At 40.8% G+C, this 26,410-nt stretch overlaps 1 protein-coding gene across 1 annotated transcript; it reads left to right on the top strand.

Annotated features, from left to right (window-relative positions):
- The first annotated feature begins 20,230 nt into the window (after positions 1-20,230).
- Positions 20,231-23,708, top strand: LOC106490634 (lymphotactin-like). The gene is made up of 3 exons (XM_013950073.2): positions 20,231-20,378; positions 22,997-23,114; positions 23,603-23,708. The coding sequence occupies exons 1-3, from the start codon at positions 20,231-20,233 to the stop codon at positions 23,706-23,708; spliced, it is 372 nt and encodes a 123-aa protein (XP_013805527.2).
- The last annotated feature ends 2,702 nt before the right edge of the window (positions 23,709-26,410 follow it).

Raw genomic sequence — 26,410 nt, 5'->3', positions numbered from 1 at the left:
CAACAACCAGCTGCGTGTAACCAGCAGGATTTGTAAATTCAGGATGTTTGTCCTCTCGCTCAGTTTACACTTTCTTTTGGCTCTGGGAACCGAGCCACCGTGGACTCATACGCAGAAGGCCTTTGGGCAGTCAGAAGGCCTTATAAAAATGCCTTAGGAGCGCGTGTTCATGAAGTAGCTGTTTATGGATAAAAAAAAGAAGCAATTTCCAAATATCGACTCCTTCCAATAAAATTAGAAAGAACGCGGAAAGGAAGGGACTCTGTACAGGACCATCTCTCTACTTTAAATACTTTGTCAGCATTCAGTGTTTTTCACTTTGGTCCCTAAAAGAATGAAGGTGGGTTACCTCAATTCCTCCTTCAGCTAAGCTTCTCATGACGCTGATATTCTTTCTATATTCTGAATATTTCAATTAGTCTAATAAAAGATGTTACCATTTCCTTCAAAACCTCTGTTCTCTCTGATACCAAGGGGCCATGAGCACCAACCAGAAGAGTAAACCATTAGAGGGGGAGACTTCACATACTAATTATTCACAGCTACATAACAAAGCCAGTGACAACACAGTTGGAAATAAGCTTAATGAAATATGTAATATACAGTGGTTACACCATAGATTAACATTAACGAAACACACGAACAAACAAACAAAAAAAAGCACATGATTATGTAGAATAAGATATCCAGGGGAAAAAAATGATAAAACTAAGTGCATGGAGCCAGCTCTCCAGGAGTTCCCTTGCTCATAGGCTTGTATCAAGAACTCTTTTAGTGTCGTGTAGCAATTCCAGCCACTCCCAACACTACAGGCAATAATTTTCTGTCCTCTGCACTTTCAAAAGGCAATGGGTATTTTATCCCTGGCCCTGCAAGAAACTCAGTAGGTAGTCTTGAAGTGGATTGTATCTACTGGTATTGCAGCTGTAAAACAGGGATAATATTTCTCTCATGCTCTGCTCTGTGTTTTTGTGAATTATTACTCATGCTCCTGGTGTTTACTCTAAATTTTCACCTTGTTGCATTTAAGTCTTAATAATGATATTTCTCCTTTTTGATTTAACACTTCCCATCCTTACAAATATTAGTATGTACCCCCTTCTAGTTGTCACGTAGATGAATACACTAATTTAATCTTTAAATCAGTATCAGCTCAGAGAGAAGTTTTATCAATATAACTGAGAACCCCAAGTTCTTTCATTGTGCAAAATAGGTTGTTGGCTAGTTTTGCCTTCTCCAAGAAGAACATTTTTAAGTTCTTCACAACTTTTGCTCTGTCTTATGAGCATTCAGAGTTATTTTCCTTGTTTCCTATTCCCCTCTGATGTGTGAGGGCAGTAACGGCACACATGAAGAAACACAGGGGAAGCCCAATGAATGCTGGCTCACGTCAGCATTGATCACAGAAGCTTCCATAAAAGAAATCCACTAAGAAGAAAACCGTGCACTACCTGCCTGCCTACCCTGACACACAGAGTGAAGGAAAAACGGGCTCAGAGGGCTTCCATCCTGTAAATACTCTACTCTGTACTATTACAAAGAGCTATTAATGTTTCATATTTAAATATGATTTTAGGAAAGCCACACAGAGGAATTATCATCCTTATCTAAAAATATCTCTCTATAAATCTCATATGCAAAAAATATAATGTCTATAGCCTAAATAAATAAATGTTTATATGGTTTGGCATACCTACAGCAAATCATGACATCATTTGACAAAGTGCCCACTACACTGTCATTTTGAGGGGTCTTCTTTGGAACACAGTTTTGGGTGCCCATTTGATATGTACTTTTCAGATTATTTACTTAGCTTGTAGGCATACCCTACACAGAAACTTGTTCTGTTACATATTCATTTATTATCTGCCACAATGGTGCTTGGTGCAAGACTGGAGTTCCTGGATCTTACTGTGATAACAAAGAATACTTTTTCCTATGGCCAAGAATAGCTTTTTTAAAGCTATCAATTGAAGTGATCATTACATTCACATGCGGCCAATATCTCTGAATAATTGATGAAGCCACAGACAGACAGATGTGGAAAATACATGTAATGCAATTAAAGGATCACCTACATTGATATAAATTGTATATGAGAAAAGATGCAATCAGGTAGTCAATGCCCTTTTTAGGCTTATACAGACAATATCATCTCCTTTGGAATCAGAAGTGATAGGTTGACTCTACCTTTGGTAGAAGTCAACAAATCAGACATTTAGAAGACATTACAAAAACGCTTTATGAGTTCTTGTCCATGAGCTAGCTAACTGCTAGACAAAAAAGTAGAAACAATCTTCAAATATAAATTCTTTGCACCAACATTATGAGGAACATGAAAAGAAAGGAACTCAATACAGGACCACATCTCTAGCTTGAATATTCTGTCAGCTTTCAGTCTTTTACTTTGAAGATAATTTACATAATCTGAGAGCAGCCTGACCCCAATGATCTTGCTGAGCCCAAGATTAAGATGAAATACTGTTAATTCATATAGCGTGTCAATGAGCAGAGTACTATGTACAGTCATAATGCTATTAAATTAGTGGTTCACAATTAAAACAATAAAGACAAATGCTGTGAAATGTTCCTCACATATATCCAGGGAATATTCCAAATATTCTTCACCTACATTCAACTTTTGTTTTTATCTTATATAAGCTTCCTATATTTTTGTCCAGTTTGTCATATCACTCCAGTCTTAAATATCAACAGCAGATGACCTGAAGAAAACAGGAAAGATTCAGGCCACTTGACCATAATGTGGAAAGGGAAAGAAGAAAGCAATAAGAAAATGAGATGCACATAAGTTTTTTCAACCTATGCAGAAAGTACAAATGCTATCACCTTATGATAAACCATACAGACTGACAAACATGTCTGGATTGTATCACTGTCATTTGGCATTAGATGCACTTTCTTTTTCTTGGAAGATATAAAATGTAGGCAACCAGTAAAAAGCAGACCCTGATTCAGGGTAAATTACTAGAAATAAGGCAGTAAAATGGAGCCATTAGTGAATCTGTTTGCTTTCTTTCTGCTCTTTGCTTAGCCTAAGACAGGCTGTCAACACTGTTATTTCCAGTACTGTCCTTTTGTGCATCTCCTGTCTTTTCACAGAGTAACATTCACATTTCCCCTATGGCTATATTAATAACAGCAGGCAAAAAAGGGCTTTTTTCATTTCTCTTACACATATGTACAATATTTTTTCAAAACCACTTTTTTATTTATACCATTTTGCAAAGTTACTTTGTAGAATTCTTTCAAAAGAATCAAAACTCCTAATTCTCTGGCTTTAGCTTCCCCATTGAAAAGGCACATGCTTCCACACTGAGAAGGGCTGACTTTCTCTAAATGGGAGGGAGCTGGCCTCTACATTCATGAAAGTCTGTCATTCTAACATTACAGTTTCTTAAAAGCAGCTGAAGAAGGAAGGTTTCATGATCAAAACAGCAGAAAGAGACAACATTAGAAACAACAGGGGAAGAATAAAATGAGACAGACAACGCAAAATCCCAAGACTTCTGTCCTATTACCCTGCAAATTCAACCTCCCAGTGCCAAAACTGAGCAGAAAACAGACTACCGATTCTACACCAGCCAAAGAAATGAATACAAAAAAATCAGAATTATGAGGTAGGGCTCCAGTTTATAAGACGCTTACATATCTACCTTCTCTACAGACACAAAGAGCCCATTTGAACTCCAAAGGACTGCCACTTGCATTAAGGTAAGCAGGAGTGGGTCCAATCCAGCAATAAGGATCCCATGGGTAGTGCCCCATGTGGCACACACATCACGTGAGGATGGAGGCAACCTGCGCCACGTGAATTCCCCAGTCACAACACCCATATGTCCAACACCAGGCAAACACCTGTCTTCTGCAGAGTTGAAACACATTCCAGTAATTTAAAATACAAGCAGGCAATAAATAGGCCTCTAATTATTTTCAACATGAGGGAAAACTAATTTGTATTGCTATTAGATACCCGAGCTCTTACTCCAAACCACCCACAGCAATTTGCTGACTGTTTTTTATTTTGATTTCAGAATTCTTTGCATGTAAATGAGGTAGCTTTATCTTTTTTGAAACTTCAATTAATTATGAGTAAGCAAGGTAGATAAAAATCAATTATTTAAAACTGTAGAAATAGAAGTTTTCATTTTAGTCAGATCTTTCTCCAATTATATTATTATACATTAAAAAATGAACCTATATATATCTCAGTTTGAACTTAAAACAACAAATGTAAATAACTAAGTATATCATAATAAATAATTGAAAACCATCATTTGTTGAATCAATGAGCTTTTGTAAGTGGTTAAACAAGCTTAGTTTTTTTTTTTAATAGAAAGAATGGGGAGAAACATCTTTAACAAAACTGTCATATCCCACATTATAAATAAATAACAGTAAAACTATTTCTTGGATTAGGGAAGTTTCTATTCATTCAAATGTCAGCACTTACAGAGTCTCTGTTTTGGCCTGTTCAACACTGCTATTCAGAATTCTATTTCTGAAGATTTTAAAAATTGTTATATGTGAAAAATCTATTAAGGCATATCAGAGACAATTTTCAACATTGCTTTTCAATGTATGAAACTGAACTCCAGTCTCCTTCCAAAAGTAACTTGATATAAATGGCATGCAGAAAGTCAGTTATACCATAAACACGAAACATATCATTCATCTTTTTCTAAATCTACTAAAATGTGAAAATTATGAATGTAAAAAAATATTCTTATATAGTTGCTTAAGTAAGTATACACAGCTACAGAATAGCATTCTTAATAGCTGGAAAAACATTTTATATAAAGATTTTTATTTAGTTACTGTAATCAAATAAACATGTTTTATAGTTAATGCTACCAGTAAGTACAAATCTGGGTTTGGGAAAATAAAAGTAAAAACAAAAAAACATATAATTGAAGTCATTAAATTAAAAGACAATTTTCTGCTTGCCAATTTAAAACCAAAGTGACTTAAAATCAGTCCCTTATAGATCCAACAGAGTGACTCGTAGAAAATAACTTAATCTGATGAAGTTTCCTTCATCCTAATTTGAAAATCATTTGAGAAAAAGCTTCTAAACTACTTTATTGTATTAATCATGCTTATTACCATTAATATTTATCAAATAAATATTATCAGCAATGCCTTACTATAGATCATTTTCAGTTCCCTCTGAGGATTCAATATTCCAATTCGAGGTGAATTTTCTCAGTCTCAACTAGATGCATTATGGAAGTCATACTTCAGTCTTCTGCTTCTACACCAGACAAGCACAATTCTTAGATTTAGATTTCCATTGGAAATGCTTGCACATGTGAATTCATACCTTTTTTCACTTGTATTTTCTACCCATTAGCCACCTTTGCTTAGATATTTATTATGCAGACATCTGGCAAATAGCTAGACAGTAGATCTCTAAGAAGAACCAAGCATTGAAACAGGAGTGTAGGAACTTGAGTGAAAGTCCTTTTCCTTCAGAATATATTTCGACTAATGCTTTTATAATATGGTAGGTTTCCTGCTCTTGTACCTTTTTTTTAACACTAAATTGAAAAATTAAAGTGTGAGACACTCCTGATTATTAGGACTTGGTGAACCCAGAGGTGGCTGCCTTTTTCCAGCAGAGGTGCAATATTTGTGCAGAGCTGGCCTAGAAGCATCAGCAATTCTTGCAGAATCAAGTGCAACATGAAGGAGCATACAGTGCCCTGTCCCTAATTACCCCAAAAGGAAGGTCCTGCTAAATATGTTAATTAAGAGGAGAAACTCATTGTTTGGTGAAACTTGTTTGGACTAAGTATTATCCCCATACACACAAGCTGCTACTGATGCATTTAGGCTTTACCCCCACGCTTGGGAGTCCCTTGCTCCATAGGTTGGGGGCCCTGTTCCCTGGCCCCGAGGCACCCAGTGTGCCACGGTGGTGCTGCAATGGGTCCCTGCACTTTGTTCATTAAATCAGGCCTGTGAGGGCTCCCCATAAGAGGCCCTGCTGTCACAGTACTATGTCAATTGATAACTCGCACTGGGACAATTCCTGTTAAGAGTGTATTTATAGGCAGGACAGGCCTATAAATACCCAGGAGATAGGCTGAGTGCCATAACAGAGCCTTTCCCTTCTCACGTTCCACAAAGCAACACCTAGCAATCACTGGTCAGTAAAAGATATGCATGAGGTGTTGTTTCCCCGTCACCGAGCAGCTGAGTAAGAGGCCAAGGACATTCCCTCGGCTGCAATAACCGAGCCCTGGAACCGAATCGCAGGGGTCAGGGGCTGCAGCAAAGCATTACTAATATGCTCAGTAGCTTAGGAATTATGTTCACTAAAGAATAAAAAAGGCATGGAAAGAACACGTAGGCAAAATGTAATGGATAGCCACAGGTGGGAGGAAAAATCAGCTTTGAATTCTTCCTAGAATAATTTCTTGCATAAGACTTTATATAAGCTGACAGCCTTCCACATTCTCAGAATAGGATCCCAAAATTCACTAGTAAGGCTGGTATCCTGTGGTAAAAGCAGCCCCAAGGCCATGCTCACTGCCACACTCTGTTTAGCAGGGAAGGCAGGAATGGGCAGTTTCAGGTGCGGCTGGAGCTCCCCAAGTGCGAGAGGCTCAGCAATTGCCCACCAGGTTAGATTACAGCCCGGCACATCCGCAGAGGTGTCACACTCCCTGTCCGGAAGAGTGGTTTGGAAAACAGCTCTGTGAACAGGCACAGGAAGGCAGGCACGCCTCGATCAAAGCCTCTGTGGAGCCCAGACTTTTACAGAAAGCAGAGGCACAACCGCAAGCTCTCTGTGCCTCCTCAAATTGCTGCTCCGCAGTAGTGTGAGCGCAGGCAAAACCAGGCAGTGCCAACGCATCCCGCTGGGCTGACGGTGTGTAGGAGCACGCGCTTACCTGTCCACGGCCCAAGAGAAGCCTGAGCTCAAACGCAATACTCGGGAAAACAAAGGGAAAAATCCCGAAGCCTGCCCAGCTTTTGCCACAGGAGCACAGTTATGCTCTGGGGTGCCTTTCAGTATTTCAAGCCACCCCAATGTGTTTACGGACAAGACCTATGCTCAGCAGGTCATTTCAAAGCTAGTCAGAAGCACAAGTGGCAAGAGAAGCTAAAGGTTTGGTTTCACATGCTGGGCTAATAACACTCATCACAGTTTTCTCATTGTTTGGAATTATATCCCCAGCTAAAGTAGCAGGGAAACCATAAAAGCAGTATTATTTTAGAACAGCACCTAAAGGACTCGTCATCTGACATTCAGCATTGCTCTAATTCCCAATACAATTGTGACAGTTACCTTTCCTAACTTTTGCTTCCTTACTCACTCATCAGGCAAACATACACTCTTTTAGGGAAATTCCAAGGGTTTTTTGTTTCTATTTTACCTTCTAGGGGAAAAAAAATCTTTCCCTCAAGATTTTGGAGACAAGCTTGAAAATATAATGTGACCGTATCACTCAATACTCAAAACCCTTAGTGCGAAAAAGGGAATCTCTCTTTTGAAAGTGCTACGATTTTTTTTAATCCAACCTCATGATTTTGGGGCCTTCAGCTTCTAAGAATTCAGAATCAGGAAATTTAGATATCATACACCCAAATCTCTTAAGAGCATACATTTTAAATAAAGAAGATGGAGAAAGAAAGTAAAAATATCTTCACTGGGCAGGCATAATCAATGTAAGCAGCAGGCAAAAGGTTACAAGAAGAAATGAGTAGAAAAACATGATGAAACCCCAGATTTTCAGCGTACTTTTCTAGTGCCTTCTGACAAAACGAGCTTTTTCCTTTGCATAAAGAATAACTGTGATAGTTTAGTCCAGAATCTCTTAATTACAGCCACATCCAGGCAGGAAGGAAAAATAAAACTTCTCCAGGAAAGAACCTGCTGTGCAACTCCATTCTGGAGGGCAGTGAGGTGTAATCTCTGCACACAAGCCAAAGCCCAAGATATGAAATAGAAAAGGACAAAGGAAACAAAGACAGAAGGCCACCATGAGCACGCACTTGGGGAATGTCCCAAGTGACCTTCACCAAGTTTCCTTGGTCCTATTTTGCACAGCCCTTGGAAGCAGTCCAGGAACCCCTCTTCTCCCTCACAGAGTTCCCAGCACTGCAGGGAGAAATGCTCTGATGTAGACCGATCCCTTCGCTCTGCAGCATGTTACTCAGACCCTGCCCACACTGGGGAGTTCAGGCACTGGCAGCAGGCAGAGAGTTTGGCTGCAAAATGGTAGCATAGGCAGGCAGAGCTGGTGTTCATGCTGGCATGCAGTACGGTCCTGTTTCAAGCAGGAATATACTACACTTCAGTGGAAGCTGGCAATGTATCAAGCAGCTACCAGTCCAAGCTTACGGAAAGTCTTGTCATTCTGCCCTGCCGTTAGAAGAGGCTGAGGAGAACAGGACTCTCTGTACCTCAAAATTGTGCCTGTAAGCCTGACTTAACATGCAGCCTAGAAACGACACTCAGATGATGTCCCCCAACAGTCAGCTGCTGAGAAGGGAGGTTTTCATATCCAGTCTTTGTTATGTGAAATTTATTTTTTCCAAAACCAGCACTCACAGTCATTTCTCTTTCTTTCTGAGGAGCTAGCACCTTCTCCCTGCCTGGTACACACTGTTGACTTTAAACCACCTCTGTTCTGCTTCAGCAGCTTCCAGCCTGGCTGGGCTTCAGCTAGAAGGACCTACGCAGAGTGGCCAGGGCGCAGGGAGCCTCCAAGGCAAAATTGTCATCAGCATCATCACAGCACAAAACCTGATTCACCCCCTTTTGAATTTGATCCTCCTTTCCTCTCCTGGGAAGGTGCCTAAGCAAGGTCATGCCCTCTTGCCCAAAGTCAGCTGAAACTGGATTGCTGCAATATCAACCTCTGTTGAGGGGAAATGTGTTTCAGCAGTTTTTTAGGCCAGAAAGGAGCAGCAGACTGGCTAGCCTGGTGCAAGCTAACCTCCTGCATGACACAGGCTGGAAAAGGCACCTCCTCTTAACCTGGCAGTGAGGTACCGGCAGGCCAGGGTAGGACCAAGATCAGTCTCTCCAGGCCCTGACTTGGAAGAATAAGGGGTGTTCACAGCACAGCCAACACTCTTAGTTTCTTTCCTCACAACAAAATAAGCTAGCTCAGGTTGCTGTTGAAATCCATTCTATCAGGCTGCTTTTCCCCAAGGCAACCAAGCTCTCCTCTTCTCTCCTTCCTCCAACACTTCTGCCCAGGGAGAGCAGGCTTAACACTTGCCTGCCAGTTTCTTCTCTTTGCAATCTCAGTTTTCCTCTGATTCCTCAGGCTAGCTAATTCTCCCAGCTCTAAGGCCCTGGGTTTATGACACATCTTTTGACCTTTTCTTTCCCTAAGGTGCAGCTTATATCACCACACAGAGAACAGGCAATAATTAAAGTGAGTAGATGAGCTACTAAAGGCTGTGACTTACCCTGACTGGACTGTAGCTACCTCCAGCCACATCCCCCTGCGGTCACTCCTGACAGCTCTATGTTTCCACCCTTTTCTTTGTACTTACCTGCCATACACTGAGGTGGTAAGTCCTTGTGGCACAGTGGCACACTAACACTGTATCTTGGCCCATATTACCTGCACAAGCTACCTCTTTACAAGCCATGGCCTGAAGGAGAGGGGTAGGGGGGGAGGAGGAGCAGCCTCCATTGCCCACCAGTCTCTGACCAACTCAGAGCAGAAGCAAATGGGCAAACAGGAGCACAGAGAAAGAAGGCAGATCTCTGGACCCAGATCCAACTGATGAGCTGTCGAGTTGATTTGCAATGAGAGTGGTACTCCCTCATGAAGATGAAACACAGGAATGAGATATATTTAGTTGGAGCACACAGAAAGAAGAGGCAATTAGATGGGAACATGTGAGTGCTTCAAGGCTGCCGAAAAAGCTTCACTACTGTGAGGCTCAACCAAGTCTCTGATGGAAGGATCCAAGTACAAATTTGGAGGCAGAGCCAAATAGTTTGCAAACTCTCCAGCTCCAGTTCCCTGTGAGGGAACTCCTGCAGTTCTGAAAGGAAAACCACATCTGCACACTTTTTGTGGGCCTTACTGCCAAATGATAAAAACATGAACAAAAATTTATCTAAACTATAGCTAATTGACACAGAAAAATGCTATTACTAACTCAAGGTGAGAGTCCAGCTTCTACTTATTTCATAGGAGCTATTTCCTAAGGTCTTTGAGATGTAGACTGTAGAGTCTACTTTGCTTGTGACTGAACAACGGAGCTCTTTCCTCTGACAGAGCAGAGGCATCTAAGAAAGACAAGTGGTGCCAACAGCTACGACACCCTCTCCACAGCCTGCTTGAGGAACAGGGCACTGCTACAGCACTGCTTCTCCATTTTGCTAGACCTCTTCTCTCTTCTATAATGTGGAGGGGAACTACTTACACTTTCCAATATTCTTAAAACCTTTTGAGAACCTCAGGAGAGAAGTGCTATGCAAGAGCAGTTTCATTACTTACTCTGAACCTGCAGGTTGCACATGGTGAGAGGAAGCAAACGTAGGTCACAGGTGGAGTGACTGGAAGAAGAGCTGGAACAAGGTAAGGACTGGGATAAATAAGCAAGGCAGGCCCTGAGTTTTATGCCTAGCTAGAAAGAGCCAACTCTAGTTCTATTTAATTTGGGGCTGCATTCATACCTGCTTAGATCTGAAGGACAAACTGCCCCAACAAGCAGAGATGACAGGTCACCTAATCACATGCATGCCTTTGTTATCATGATCCCAGTAGCCTCCTTTTCACTCTGTATCTAAAATGGGGAAAATAATTGTTTATCCCAAAGAATTACAAAGCTGAAGAGAGGAAGCAAGTAGATGGAATGGAGGAAAACAGTGTCCTATGTCACTAAATAAGATGCACAGGTAGCAAACTGATAATCCAAAGCTAGACCCAGCACAGCAGGTAGCCTTACTTGGCCCCTGGGACAGCTGACTGATTCGGGGTGGTTTTGTGCACAAGGAAAGTACAGACAATCAGCAGGTCTGGCATGCTTTGCTAGCGCAGCGTGAGCGCAGCACATGGGCCCATGCCAAACAATGGGGAAGGGATAAAGTAGCCCATGCCCCTGCTGAAATCAGCTGAATTAAGTGTAACAAATACAACAGCCATGGGACAAGGCTCACAATATTTTGCTGTCTTAGACATGGTGGGGTTTTCTGCAGCCTGTAGTGAGAGATAAAATTAGTTTGCAAAGGAAAAGTAAAACAGCATTTAACAGCCACAGCCTGCTCTTTGAAATTGCAAAGTATAAAATGAATGCTACCTTGAGGGGGAAAAAACTTTCCCATCCCCTCTTGCCTCCCACATTGCATCACTCAGTGCAGTGACCTCAGCTGAATAATTAGACTGATTCTCTAACCAATGCATTTGTCTGACAAGCGCCACTGTGCTCACAGTGGTTATGAGGGGAAAAACCCAGAGAACGAATAAAACCCAAGGATTCCCTTTTGGAAAGTTCAGAGTGGAACATTTTCAAGAGTAGCTGTTTGCTGCAGGCCCATATAAGTTGATTTCTTTTTTCCTCACCCCTGTCATTTAAGCGTTCACTTACGCTGTGACTCTCCTACTGTCACTGGCTCACAGAGCATATGGCTAAGGAAATATAAAAGTCAACTGAAAGGAAAATACATCTTCTCAGTCTCTATCAATTTTAAGGTACAGCTGCAGGGCCACAGAGTTTCATTTCATATGGCAGATGAGGATCAAGTGCTGTGATCAGTTTCAAGAAATACTATAACACTTCGTAGAACAGGATGTGGCCCAAAATTGCCAGATTATAATAACCAGCATGAAGCAAGGCCAAGTACCTCATTAGTGGTGTGGTTAGAAAGTGTGACAGTTCTTCATCTGAGAGATGAAGTGCAAAAGTACTTTTTCAAAAGGCTGTGCCTATTTTAACTCTTTTTGAAGGAAGAAAAAGATATTCTTTTTTTTTTTAAAAAAGGACATTCTCCCAATTTCTCTTGCAGATGTGCTGGACTGGAAGCGTTAAGAGGGTCACACCATAAATATGAATTAAAATTGATGGGGCATCCTCCCACTCTGTCATAGGACCTCATGAAGACTTGCTTACTATATGCTTACGTATAAAGATTATTTTAAACAAATGTATTTACTGGGAAAATATGCAGGGGGAAAAAACAGAACAAGTAAATCTCAGGGATTCCCTTTTGGAAAGTTCAGAGAATGTAACCGTTTCAAAAAATGGATTTTGCATTGTTTATCTCTCGACCCTTAATATTTATTTTAATCCACTAGCCAATTTGAATCAATGCTAAAAGAAAGGAGGAAATCCCTATAAGTTTTCTGAAAATTGGTGTCTAAGTAGGAGAAAGACTTAACATGGTGCCTCCACTATGGAGAAAAGCCAGCAGAATAAGACATTAATTGCTTGGCACTAGCCAGCAGTCAGCAAACATGAACTGGACAGCCACAAGCATGCACAGAACAGGCATGGTTTTCTCTGGCTGATGGAAACACTTGCTGGGGAGCTAGGGTAATTCTCAGGTAGAGGAGTTAGCAGATAAAGAACCAGAAGTTCTGCTCACTGCTCTGCTCTCCAGAACCTGTCATTTTATTTGCAATTCTCCTTTACCTAGCCCCCACTCTAAACATTCATAAAAATAAACATGACTGTAAAATTATTTCTAGGCAATAATGATAAGATAAACCCTGCATACTTGTAAATAATAGTACATGCACTATAGATGAGCCTGCGGCATACAAACATCATTAATTTGTGTCCTCATGCCTTCAACTCCCCTTTTCTCCAAAAACCTTAACTCTTCAACATATTCTCTGTGAAAACCCTCCTGGAGGAAAGGAACCCAAGCACATATTGATTGGGCAAGTGGCTCTCTCCAGAGCGTGAAATACAGTTGAGAAGACTCTCCCCATTGAGAAAATATCAGCATTTGAGCTTCTTCAATTTTCTGAGGAAAGCTCAGGTTTACCCAGAAGCAGTATATTGGTTCAGATCCATCTCCAGTGTCCACAAACACTGACTATCTGTGGTTAACCAAGAGTTTTGTTTATTTTTCACACAACAGGCTTGATTCTTCTTCTGAAGACTAACATGATGAGACTTGGTTCCCTCATCTTTGATCCTACAGATAAGGCACGCAAAGAAACACTAAACAAAATATGCATTCTCTGTTTTACTTGACAGTTGAGGAAGAGAAAGCAGAAAAAGAAATAACAACAAACCAAAACAAGGAAGAAGAAAAAAGAATAGGATGGACTGAGATTGTAGGACAAATTCCCAAAGATATTTTGCTCCTGTTTCAGCATATACAGGCATTTGAATACCTTCACAGAACTGGGCTCTAGTCACCTCTATGATTTTCTGTAGCGATAGCATTGTATGGTGCTTAGCTAGTTTCCTGGTATGCACCTCACACAGAATTCAAATAGGCAAGGTTAAGTCAGATTATGAAGACAGGAGTCAGAGACTTCCTCCTGTAGACTCTTGGTTGCCTGTGTAACCACTCATTGAAAAAAAGCACTGAATGAAAGAGACACCAAAGATCTCTGCTATATGGAAAATGCCACATTCATGTTGACTCAGCCCAAAACACCAGCGAAACAGGTGCATGACTGCATACAGCTGACTGTGTAGAGTTGCCTTTTTTATGTTTGGTTTGAGGTCCCTTCCAGTCCAAATCATTCTCAGCTTAATTTTACATACCTGAATACTCCAAGTTGGATGACTGAAGAAGAGATTTTCAAAGAACTAACTGATCTGAGAGCACATGATCTATAAAGGAAGGAGCATGCTAGCAGGATTAAGAAAAAGTTGTGGCCTTACAGTTTATGGGACAATATGGTAGCGGAAACAGATGGTCTACAAACAAAAACTCTAATATGATTAAGAGAAAGCATTGTTAATATGGTTACATATCTAGAGTTCTGCCAAAACCAGCACAAAATAGAATAGTTATTAAAGATGTGATTTAAGTGATCAAATTAGAGCTAAAGATCATCGGCTCTCACCTGAGATGTGAGCACTGAGCATGGGTTTGTTTCCACTCCATTACTGTATGAACCAAAAAGACTGAACATAAGCTGCCAGTGCCAGGTGAGAGGCAGAAACTTCCTAAATCATACTAATTCCATCATGAGCAGTTGTCTGACCATACTTCAACACCCCACTCGAACAAAAAACCTAAGCAGTTATTGAAGCAGGATACTGACTTCAGTATGGCTTTATTATATGCTTAATTTGCATTGCTTAACAGAGATGAATTCAACAGTGAGCTTAAAAATAAGTAGATACTTTACACTGTGCTGAACTACAGAGCAAGACCTAACAAGCCTGCTAGAAAGGCATGAATAGAAAGTCAACAGTGATTTCAATAAGAAAGTGAAATTAAACGTCTGAAATACCCATGGAATCAGCATACAATCTATTGAGGAAAAGTGATGAAAAACAAGAGGAGAAGGGGAAAGAAGGGAAGGCAATCAGGTAAAGATTGCAGCTGGATGTCACTTGCTAGTAATTCTTAAACCAATTCTCCAGCTGTTAACAAACAATGCAACAGCAAAATATATTAGAGTGAGATTCACTTAACTTCACTTGCTTACAGTGTCCAGCATTAAGATACATGTGTATATTCCTTCTGTAAATAATACAGAGAAGCATGCATCCCCTGAGGGTGACATCTCCCATCCTGAAACAGTTGTCTGAGATACGGATGCCCCTGGAGCAGTGTATTTTTCTCTGCTAACTATAGGCTAGTCAAGATTAGGTGAGCTGAATACGAATTAAACATGGAACATACATTTGTAACCAGCTTTAGATCTGAAGGAGGAAGTTAGTTTGCGGAAAGAAAGAGAACAGGAATGAATTACACAGGCAGCACTTTAATAGACATAAAATAGCACAGCTGTACTGATCACTGTGAAGGAACTGCAGCACACTAGCTCAGGATGCGTCCCAGAAGACGTGAGCCACGTAACATGAAAAGTGAAAGCAGCCTGCATGCTATATCAACACTTGAATCTGCCCTGATTTAAGTCAGGAGGTGTTTTGCCATGCTGTTCAATACGGACATGGGCAGCCATGAAGAAATCTCATAGATAACAAACACAGATCAAAAATATTTTTAACAAAAAGGTTTGACGTATATATCAGACCATATAATACTGTGATACAGAAAATATATCATCCATTCAGAAGAGAATATACTAAGAAGGTAACTGAAAATATGACGATAATAGGAAAAACTGATGCTAAGGACAGTTTACTTGAATTGAAAGTAGAGATGAAGGAGATGAATTTATTACTCCAAAGGACCCTGGAAATTGAGGGCTACCTTTTGAAAAAAAGTGTTTAATTGAAAATATTGCCACAATAATTTTGTTTTCCAGTCACCAAAATCCCATGTTTTCTACTAACTTTTATAAAAAATGCAAAGAATCTTTGTTTCATACAAAAGAAAGTTTTCCTTTGTGAAAGAAAGGTAAAGTTTTCCACTGAGTAGGAAAAGCCATTTTTATTTTAAAAAATGGCCAGAAAATTATGTGAGTTTGATAACAAAGACGAAATTCAAAGAACATGGTAGAAACAAAGATGCTCACTTTATTCTTAAAAAGCAAATGCAATGGGAGAATGTAGTAAAATCCATAAGACTCAGTGTGGCATATCTGTGCGCTACAGATTTATCAGGGTGATCTGTGGTAGGAGAGTGGACTGAGGCAGGTGGACTGTTGAGATACCACCTGAATGAATAACAGTTTAAAAAAAAAAAAGGCTGGTAATAAGTAGTAGATGATTTTAGCTTTACAATAGACCTTTCGGGACAATTCATGATGTCTTCTATTATGGAAGTGAAGAAGAGAAAAGAATATACATGCATGCCGAGAAAAGATAAAGGCAGCAAAATCATTTCTTTTCTGGGATGTCTACTCCAGATTTTTCAAAAGCACGTGTCTAAGCTGAGGTTCTGAGGCCCTCTCTCAAAGTCACTGAGTGCCCAGTGAGAGTGACTTGCTGGCTCATCCTGGATTTCAAAGGGCTGCCAAATATTCACCAGAGGTACTCACTTCTAGGAGTATAGAAGGAGTATAGAAGAATCTGGTTATTTGTGAAGCTCTTGGCCTCTCTTTTTGGAAAGCTAACTACAGTATGGTAGGCTATTTCAGTCTCTTTACTCTGGTAAGGAAATTCTGATATTAGGCCCAACCCTCTCCTCACTGCATGTTCCTTTCCCTTCAGAGAGACTGCTGATGAGGAACAGGGTGTAAACAACAGTTATTTCAGTTAAGTTTACGTGACATTGTTAAAAATTAAGAAAACTATTGCATTCACCAGTTGGTTAGGAGCAGTGCTAGAGCAGGAATAGCTGAACGGGGCTTTGCTTCCTGCTGTGCATGAGAACTTCCCTAAGTCCTTTCACCTCTCTGTGCCCCAGTCGCTTTATTTGTAAAATGGAGGCAGCCTGCTCGGTGTGAATGGGGGCTGAAGGATTTAAGAGAGTCTTTGAACTCCTCAGGCAAGAGTCTGCTGTTGCTCTCCTCTCCCAAGGCTCTGTTTAATCTGGATCATTTCAGCTGCTGGCAGAGCTAGCAGTCAATGGTGAGCATTTTAGAGTCTGTGCTCTCAGAAAGAACGTCTGGAGCCTAGATGTCCCCTCTCCCATGTGAGGGCCTGACCTAGCTTGCCCTTGCCTTCTCTTTATCAGTTAATATTTACCGAATTATTCCATTCAATACATGGGACATTGTAAATTAGAGAGTCAGGCAGTATCTTACAATCCCTAACCCAAAATACTTCACTGGGAGATGAAGGGTGTGGGTGCAAGTCTCTTTAGACAGAGGAGAAATTTCAAAACAGTTTTCACTCATCCGATCAAGTGCTCTAACCCCAAACATGCAGGCTGCATACAGGAGAGCTTCTACTGCCCATCTCCTGCCAGCTGCTCTGGGAGAGAAGCTCGAGCACCGCCCCAGGAAAAGCCTCAGGGTTGCAGATCCCAGGCAAAGCCAGGGGAGATCCAAAGTCACATGCCAAAGTCCCAGAAAGGGGGGCACATGTCCATCTCTTCAGCATTTCCTATGACCACTTCCTAATGCTTTTGGCTTTTCAGGTCCCAGTTATAGAAGCCTGGTTCTCGCCCCACATTATATAGAAAGCCTAAGAGACTGACCCAAAGCCTGGAGTTTTCTGTAGTTGAGGAGGCTCCAAAGGTTAGATACTGCTGCAGCTACACATCCATACCTCCAATACCCACTGTCTGCACCTGCTTTCCCTCAAAGGGTGCAAGTGTTAATTATGAGATTTGGTAGAGGGAGGAAGGACAGCTGTCATAGCCCACAAAACATCATACCTGCAGCTGAGGCTTTGGGAAGCATCATGCTAATGTTAATCATCTTTATCCACTAGTCAGTCATTACGAACAATTAAAGAACTCCAAAATCATACCATCTGTTTCATCTGTGGCTGTATCACAAGCTGCAAATGATTGTTTCACTCCAGCGTGAGCTCCGGTACTTTAGATTATATTTGTGCTTTGAAAGCACCTTGTGATGAGTGAGCCATACAAGTGTCAGTGAAGCCCCAAGACAACCAGCATCGTTAGCATTCAGTTTATCCAGAGCTGAGAAGCAGTAATAGGAAAAGTACTGTGGGTATATCAGCTGTTTTTAATTTGACTTTGCAGCAAGAAGCCAGAAAGACTGTATGCCTGATCTTCTTGCACTAAGCTTTTGCCACACTGCAGTGGCAGTTAGCTGTGGTGTTAAGAGTACATGACAAATGAGTCTTGTGTGTCCCATTAAAATGCCAGAGATCACAAATGTCCACACATGGGGTTCTAGCACTCCCACCCATTAAACCTCTCCTCTAAAAAGCGGACATCACTGGAGGTAAACTAGCTACACCAAAGGACAGCCCAGGAGACAGTGACAACCAAGGGCTACAAAGAGGAAAAAAACTTGTCCCAAGGCACTTTTTTCATCCCATCTTAAGAACAGTGGGAAAACTGTGGATCTGAATAAGCAACAGGCTTTGTAATGCCACATCAGGGACAAATCCACAGACTGCAGGAGCTCCTGTGAGCAGGACTGACTCTGAGCTGGCTCATGCTCAGTACAGTTGGTGATCTGCCCTTTCAAAGCTGTACATACCCTATCAGTGAGTCTGTATGTACACGTACGTACCATATCAGTGGGCAAAAGTAGGGAAGCATCTCCTTTCTTAATGTGGAGAAAACTCTCTCTACTGTCAATGATAAGGTTGCTATCTTGCATGTCAAAGCTGACAAATAGCAATGAGTTCCCATTTCTCATTCAAGGAGTGATTTCAGGCAGTGTTCAGCAAGACACCAGGCTGCCACCGTGCTTGGACTTTACATTACATTTTCTGGTAGTGCTGCTGAGGTCAGTATGACTACTCCCCCATGTGACCTTAGGCATGTGCTTTAGGTGCTTTGCTTGAAGTTTTGGCTTCAAAGCTTTGGGTCTAATTTTCCATTTCTTTGCAACTTACGTTAGTGTTGCAAGTGGATGAAACAGGCATTCAAACAAAGCAGCATCTTCTGCCTGTTTACAGTCTGCTTTTGCCCTTGCTTTTCCCTGGTTTGCATGGCATACATAAGATGAAAGAATCAAGCCAAAAGCAACAAAGAATGTATTTATATAAGTAAACAAAACAGTGTGCTTCTCTGCCTATAAGAACCACAGACTGTTCCCCAGGATACAGAGCAGTCATTACAGCCTAGACTTCAAATAATAGAGCTCAATTCTTAGCTCCCTCTTAATTTTCTTGTGGAATCTTAGGGAAGTAATTCAACTCCCACATGCTGCATTTCCCCCTGTGCAATGCAAATTTATATTAATGTTATCAAGAATTTGGAAAAATGAAAGTGACCAGCTGAGATGAGGCCTGCAGGCAGAAGCAGGGGAAATTTCAGGCTCATATGAATGTGCAGTTATTCCAGGCTTTGCTCTGAACAGTGGTCTGCACCACTGCCTTACAGTCTCATGCATCAGGCAGCCTGGTGCTTACCTATTTATACTGGGTCCCAGCTGGGTCTCAGTGGACCTAGCAAAGCATGGCTTTTTCTGTTGGGCATGGAAGAACTCAAGAGCCTAAAGAATGAGGGGAGATTTCTCCTCAGATGCTCTAGATGAAGATGCCAGTTCAAGCGCTGATACAGGTATTGCTTAGGGATTCACAGCTTGCTTGGAAAATATTTACAGGCACAAAATGACTGGCATGTAACAATGCTGTCCAGTAACTCACACCACCTTAGTGCAAAATGGAAAAGACAGGTAAAACTGAGTAATACTACTCTGCTGTAGCACAGACTGCATGTAAGGACTCCTTTGATAGAGGCATAGTTGGAAAAACAAGCTGACAGACTTGTTATCAACACTATGTTTACACATGAGTGCAATGAACTTTTTTTCTTCTCTCATATGAATAGTGCCTATCTGATTGCCTGGGGACTTTCTTGGGCTCCCTTCTTTATATTAGAAAGACCACAATATAAAAAGAATTATACTTTATAACCTCTTAGTCCTCTTTGAAACCACTGTATTTTAGTTATGGATGACCAACAGCAGGGCTAGTGGATCTGGCTGTATGATGCAGGTAAAGATGTATTTATTCTTCCTTCTCTCAGCACTTAGTGATATCAGTTTTGACCCTAAAGCACAGGGAGAAAACAGAAAAGTTTTGACAAGCTCCACCACACATAGGAGATGGGGGTGATACCTTTCTAAATATTCATCTAAAGTTACGCATTAAAGTGACCAACAAGCTACAGCTACTATGAAAAAAGCCAACTCATTCCTGTTTCCATTATCCTTTAGCTCACAATTCCCCTTTTAAGTGGTCCAACTGGTCAAAGAGGTAACTCTGACTGTCTTTCTGTGCCTCTGTGGTGGGGCTTAGCTAACACTCTCTGAATCTAGGCGTGAAAGGACAGGAACATTTATTAAAGGTTTCCACTGCAGAACAAGAGCTCTCACTTTCTGCAGCCTGAAATAAACCCAACCTGCAACACAGCAGCAAGTGCAACCACAGCGGGGTTTTGAGCAGGAAAAGCCTTCACAGGGGGGCTAGTAAAGGATGGGTGAGGGAAAGGAGGTGGTTCTGTCACCAGAAAAAGTACCTCTGCTCAATTTTTTCCACTTACAGTCAGCCCTACCATGACGCCCCCCCAACAGTGAACACGAGAACTGACCATTGAATGACAATATATAAACCCCATGAAAGGGGGCTCATGTTAATCACTTTCTTCTCAGCCTTGATGAAGAAGCCACCAGCAATGAAACTCCACGCCGCAGCTATCCTGGTCATCTTTTGGCTTGGCATCTTCACTGTGAACACAGTGAGAGGTAAGTTTTCAATCCAATAGGAAGACAGCACATTGCTGTCCCAACCACCTTGCACCATGGGTCTGATGAGTTCAGGATTCATTCTCAGCCAGAGCTGTTCGTAAGATTTAACTTGTAAGAAATCCAGATCAAAACCACAAGAAATGCAGTTATGGACTAAGGAGATTTATGGGAGATTTCATCTTATGCCCTGTCAATTAGTGGCTGGCTTCTGTCTTAATGGAAGGAGGGTTTCTGTGCCTTATTCACTCTCTTATAACTGTGAAACCTTGAAGTCATACATATAGGTAACATTTTAATCCCACTGATGCCTTATGGCAATGACTTCCATGGGTTAATGACATATTTTATGAAAATAATTTCCTGAGCCAATTTCAGACGCACTGTGTTTTTCTTTTTCTAGATAAGCTACTTTAGTATGCATTTTTATTATATCCCTTTTTATTTGTCCTTCTCTAACACTATAGTCCTAATCCTGCTAATGTCCTCATTTTTAAAAGTTCTTCCAGTCTTGTATTGCATATTACCTATCTGCTTGTTTCTAGACAAATATTTTGATAAGTATTTTGGTATGGATGGGTAAACTAAAACCAAAAATTGCAAAGGGAAGCAATTGATTTATACAATGTCTTATATCTCAATATTTCATATAATTTAATATCTTGTTTGAGACCATTTATGACTACAACCACCCATGTTTTAATGAGTTTGTCTGAAATCGTATTTAGGACTGTGACTTTTGGATGAGGCTATGTGTATCATGCTAACGCATGAACACACACATATAAGCATATGTCTACATATACACAGATTCATGCAAACAGGCACATAAAAAAATCACAGAAAACACTGATATGCAAGCCATATGTAAACCCACAAAAATATGCAAAGATGAACACACAGAAAAGGCATCTTCACTAAACCACACCAAAACCAAACTGAGACCTTCTAAGCATTCACAAAATTATGTAGCTACACATTGAGGATGTTGACCTAGTGCTACTAGAAGCAGATCGCACTAGATTCTAGTGTGTTGACTAGTGCTACTGCTGCTCATCTCAGCAACATGTGCCTTGGTATCACAGACTGCCAGTTTGTAATGTCATTCTTCAGGATTTGCTGTAAACGTCACCCAGGTGTAAAACACCACACAGAGGTAGCATGTAGGGGGTAAAGGATTAGAAAGAAGAATAATAGAAAGTGGGGAAAATGGAGAAAATGGTAGTTACAGGTGCAGATTTTGTCCCACAGAGCAGTTTGAGTTTGTTCCCAGGCTTAAAGAAGCTTTGCTTATATTCCCAGTGCATATCCCCTGGAGACGGTCTAGCAGAAGAGAGAATATTTTCAGGGATACTAAGGATTGTTTGACTACATTTGAACTCTTTAATGGTTGCCATATTTTGGAAACCAATCTGGATGATGCAGATATATATTTCTGCTGAAATATGAGAAAATACATTGAGCTGCTCGTGACTATTCAGGCAAACAGAAAGCCAAGAGTTACAGCAACTGTGCCAGTACCTATGCACTAGTTATGCTAGAGCATCTCCAGAGGCTGATGTGTGTTTTCCTGAACTATTCCAATTATTTCAAACAAAGAAAAGCTCACATCCAATAAGATTATGTGAAGCAGCTTTTATACTTTGCAAATTGTACCTGTACGGCTCTTGAACTTTTCTCAAGCCAGCTTCTTTATAAAGTTTTCAAAATGAAGACTTTAGAAAGAATACACTGCTGTATTCTGACGTTTCTGCTTGTCCCCCTCATGCCTCCTCAAATTTGTCTTTGAAAGGTGGAGGAAGCCAGAAATTAGCAAGCGATAATACAAAATGTATACGTATCTCACTTAAATGAGCTGTCACTTTTAGTTATCACCATGTGAGGTGATAGCTGCCCAGAGAATTTTATACTGACTTCCCCCTAATATTTATCATCAGAGCATTTCCCTGGAATGTAGGCAAATGTTGGATGGAAGAGAGGATTAGGCAGCCCTTCACCGGCTATAAAATTAGCATTACAGCAAGAGTATGCAAACCCTGGCTTTCTGACAGTTATAAACCCTTTCTTTCAACAGTGCCCTTTTTCTTTTTTTTTCTTTTTTTTTCTTTTTTTTCTTTTGCTGCTAGTTTTGGATGTCCTGTGTGAAACAGAGTAACATCCTGTCCTTCACTTGGAAAGTAGGGATAATAGTACTGATCCACCTTCAGATGACATTTGAAATCCGCCCAGAAAAGGTGCCAGTTCTAAGTGCAACTCCATGTGGACACTTACATGTAGATGATACAGATGACAGCATCATGCATGGTGCCAAATATTTTTTCTGCTAGTGGAAGCAGCTGCTCACTGGCAGCAGAATGATACGCTACTGTTGAAGAGACTGGATGAAGATTAGTGTCTTAATTAAAATAGCAATGATAGTTTAGAGATAGTAGGACATCTCACAAAAGACACCTTGAGCTCTCTTGTACAAGTGGTATTCTGGTTGTACATCTTGAGAGGCACTGATGTTCTAACCAAAATTGGAAACCTGCTTGGACTTACAATTTAGAAGTAATAACTATGGCTAGCTGTGAACATGTTTTTGAAGCTCTTGTCATTTATCTTTTCACCCCTACTAGGGAGTGCTGGAAGTCAGCCTATGCGCAAATACACATGTGTAAGCCTATCCACACAGAAACTGGACATCAGAAAGCTTGTCAGCTATGAAAAGCACCAAGTTCCAGTAAATGCTGTCATGTGAGTATCTGGCACACTGATCTCCTTCAGACTCATCTATACAAACACACCACCATCACAGAAGAGCAGGGTGGCAGAAGAGCAGACACTTCACCGCCCAGCTCACATCAGCCTACTGCATTCAGCTCACCCACTGCAGTTCCCCCATGAAGCAGTCACTAGGTGACTGAGCAGGGGTGAGCCTCAGAGGTCCAGGGGATTTATGTTGCTCACAAAAGCTAGTAGAAACCTGACTGAACAGCCAGATCTTTCTGACCCAGGAAGTGGGAAGAAATCTCAGCGAGGGGTTGGGGTGGAGCATATGCCATAAATAGGGAACTGATGTTGCTAATTGCTATTATTTCAAGTAACAGCCAAAAACTCAGGCCTGTAAGATACTTTAATCACACTGGTCCTCACACATTCTGCAAAAAAACCCAAAAGCACTAAACCTGATTTTGAAGACTAGAGTTTAATGGCTGCCTGGCTTGCTTTCTCCCTTCCTGCAGGTTTATCACCGCAAAAGGCATCAGGATCTGCGTACACCCTGACCAGAAATGGGTACAGGCTGCTATAAAGAAAATAGACCAGAAACGTAGTACCAAAGGCAAATAATCCTGTCCCAGGCAAGCATCTAAGGCCAACATAATGGAATCATCATCAGTCCTGCCCAGAACAGGGAAGAAAGCCTGAGTATCTGCTTGTAACTCCTATTTATTAATTAGCAATAAAATCTCTGAACAAACACGAACTCATCATAATCTATTCATCGCTGGTTGAATATGGCTTCTTTATTTTATAGCTGGACTCTGTTACACTGCTTATTTTCTGAAATGCTTACTAATGATTCTTTACAACTGAAGGTAGACATCATCTTATCTGTGGCTTAATGTCCCTCGCTATTCTGACCAGTATGGCACTTTATGGTGAGTGGCAGACTGTTTCACAAGCTATGAAAGAAGATCACCTCCCATGGAGCTGTATCAGTGTGTAGACGAATGCTGATGGAGATCAACATGTTCTGCATTGAATGCTTGGCTTTGAAAAGATTCTTGATAATTTAATGGTTACTCACAATTATATAAGCTACAAGTAAAGTAATCTCATGTGTCATGGCATTACCTGACCGGTGCAATATTCAGAAGGAAATCCGTGGCCGTTCTGCTTCTATATGTAGTATTGCACTGTTAGTTCTAACTTTAGTCTCAGCCTACCATGATGTATAGATACTCTCACTAAGGGATGACCTTGAGTAATTCAGGCTGACTATGAATGTAATTCTATTCAGTTTTGTACTGGATTTTGACTTCTCCTGCCCACTGACTTCTGTGAAGTTACTTCTGTTTCACCTTCATGTGAGATAGACCTTAACCAAATGCTTTATTTTCTCTTTTGCTTTTCTCTGAATAATCAAGTACAAACCATAGCTGGAAGCAAGAGTCTACTTCCCAAAATCATGGTGATTCCCTGCCCTAGAAAACTAAGTATATTTGATGTAAACATCTATTACATTTTTTAAATAAGTTGTACTAATAGAGGGTTCCGAATATTAATAAAGTTATTGCAAACCTGAAGTAAAATGGTACATTTGTTGCTTGTACATAGTGCAGATGGAGACTGTTGAAAAGGACACTAAGATAACAGCACAAATCTGAGACCTTTTAGGCAAATTAGCTAGAGCTGATGCTTCCTCCAACTCACAACAGTTTAAAAGCAATCTGATTCTGGGCTTTCTACACCATGCTTCAGCTATAAAGCCCGTATTTCAGACAATAAACACCTCTTCAAAAGCTTGAGTACTTAAAAGTCAGTCCTCATATAACCCTAGGATGATCCTCACACTACCAGAAGCAGACACAGAAGGGCTCTGGGCAAAGAGGGAGAAAACTTCTGGGTTTGGGGAGGTTGAAGGGTGGAGGAGAGGTATGAGCAGAGGGGCTCCAGGAGTAAACTTCCTCTCATTACTCACATATACATAGCCTGCACTGCTGCTGAACTGCAGAGCTTTTCACTGCAGGTAACCTGTTATTGATACAGGTGACACTATAGCACTTCCAAACTACACTACAGAAATAAGATCGTACTACTCGAAAAGCCAGTCTTTAAACATCCCTGCCCTGGTTAAGTCTGCAGAGAGAATTTGTCTCCTGCGGCTCCTATTTTGTCATGGCTCAGTCCCATGGAGGGAAATGCATTTAGTTTTCACTATCCAAGATAGCAGATTTTAAAGCAAGGCCACTGCTCAGGCAGGCTAGAGAGGGATGATTCTACATATTACAATACAAAATAGAGCCAAGGAAGGCTACTGAGTCTCCATTACATGGAGCAATGCCGTCTTACTGAAGTCCTTGATTTCAATTATATTAGAAAAAAATTGCTGTTGCTAAAAGCTTGGTAAGAAGAGCTTTACAGGTAAAAAGAAATGCTGAGATGGGATGTTTCAGGAGTATGAATATAAATTACTCAGTGTTCATTCATTCTGAATTGCCTATCTCAAGGCCTCAGCGCCTCACATTACAGACAACAGAAATACTTCTATTCCCTTCTTCAGCAGGAATACCAGCAGGCTGTAAAACCAGGTCATCTATAAAAGTATCTCTAAGGTAAGCTACCTCAGATGAGTAGCATCAGCTCCCACTGATCTAATTTATCCAGGACCAGAACTAACTAAAACCATGCTTTTGGCAAGCAGGATTTTAATGCTTTTGCTTGTACTCAGTAGTATCTTATGCTGGAATTCATCTTACTGAAGTGAGTATTAATTTTTTAATTAGGACTATCACAACCTGAGGATATATTAATTAACCATCAGATAGCAATTAATATTTTATATCTGCTCACCCGCATCATAGTTCATAAAATGATTAATGATGGTTGGTGCGAATGAATCATCCTACTTTATAATTATATCGTTTGCTATTCCTTGCAAGAGCTGTAATGACCCTTGTGCATTTCTGGGGCGTTAATTACTATGGTCTTAACAGCTCTTCTTCCTCAGCCATTAAACTCCAGGGACCTCCTTGTCTTTCCCTGACCACTGTTTACCCCAGTCCTTACTGCGGTTCCAGTTGTGGACTCCAGTTTCCAGTTGTGAGCTATTTTTGTCCTCTCTAGCTGTGTGCAACTTGGAGGCTCACCAGTAGTGGCATTGCTCCTGCGTAGCACTTTTCCCCTTCACTCTTCAAATGCTTTAAAAAGAATGGAAAATGTGTTTTAACCTCCTTTTCACAAAAAAAGGAAAGTGGAAAATGAAGAAATAGATTGCTGTCATTCCATCCAACGCAAATAAGAACCAGTCTGGGTCTCCTCAATATTCT

This window comes from Apteryx mantelli, chromosome 1, assembly GCF_036417845.1.
Source record: "Apteryx mantelli isolate bAptMan1 chromosome 1, bAptMan1.hap1, whole genome shotgun sequence".
Classification (NCBI taxonomy): Eukaryota; Metazoa; Chordata; class Aves; order Apterygiformes; family Apterygidae; genus Apteryx; species Apteryx mantelli.
This window is presented reverse-complemented; position numbering and strand designations above follow the sequence as displayed.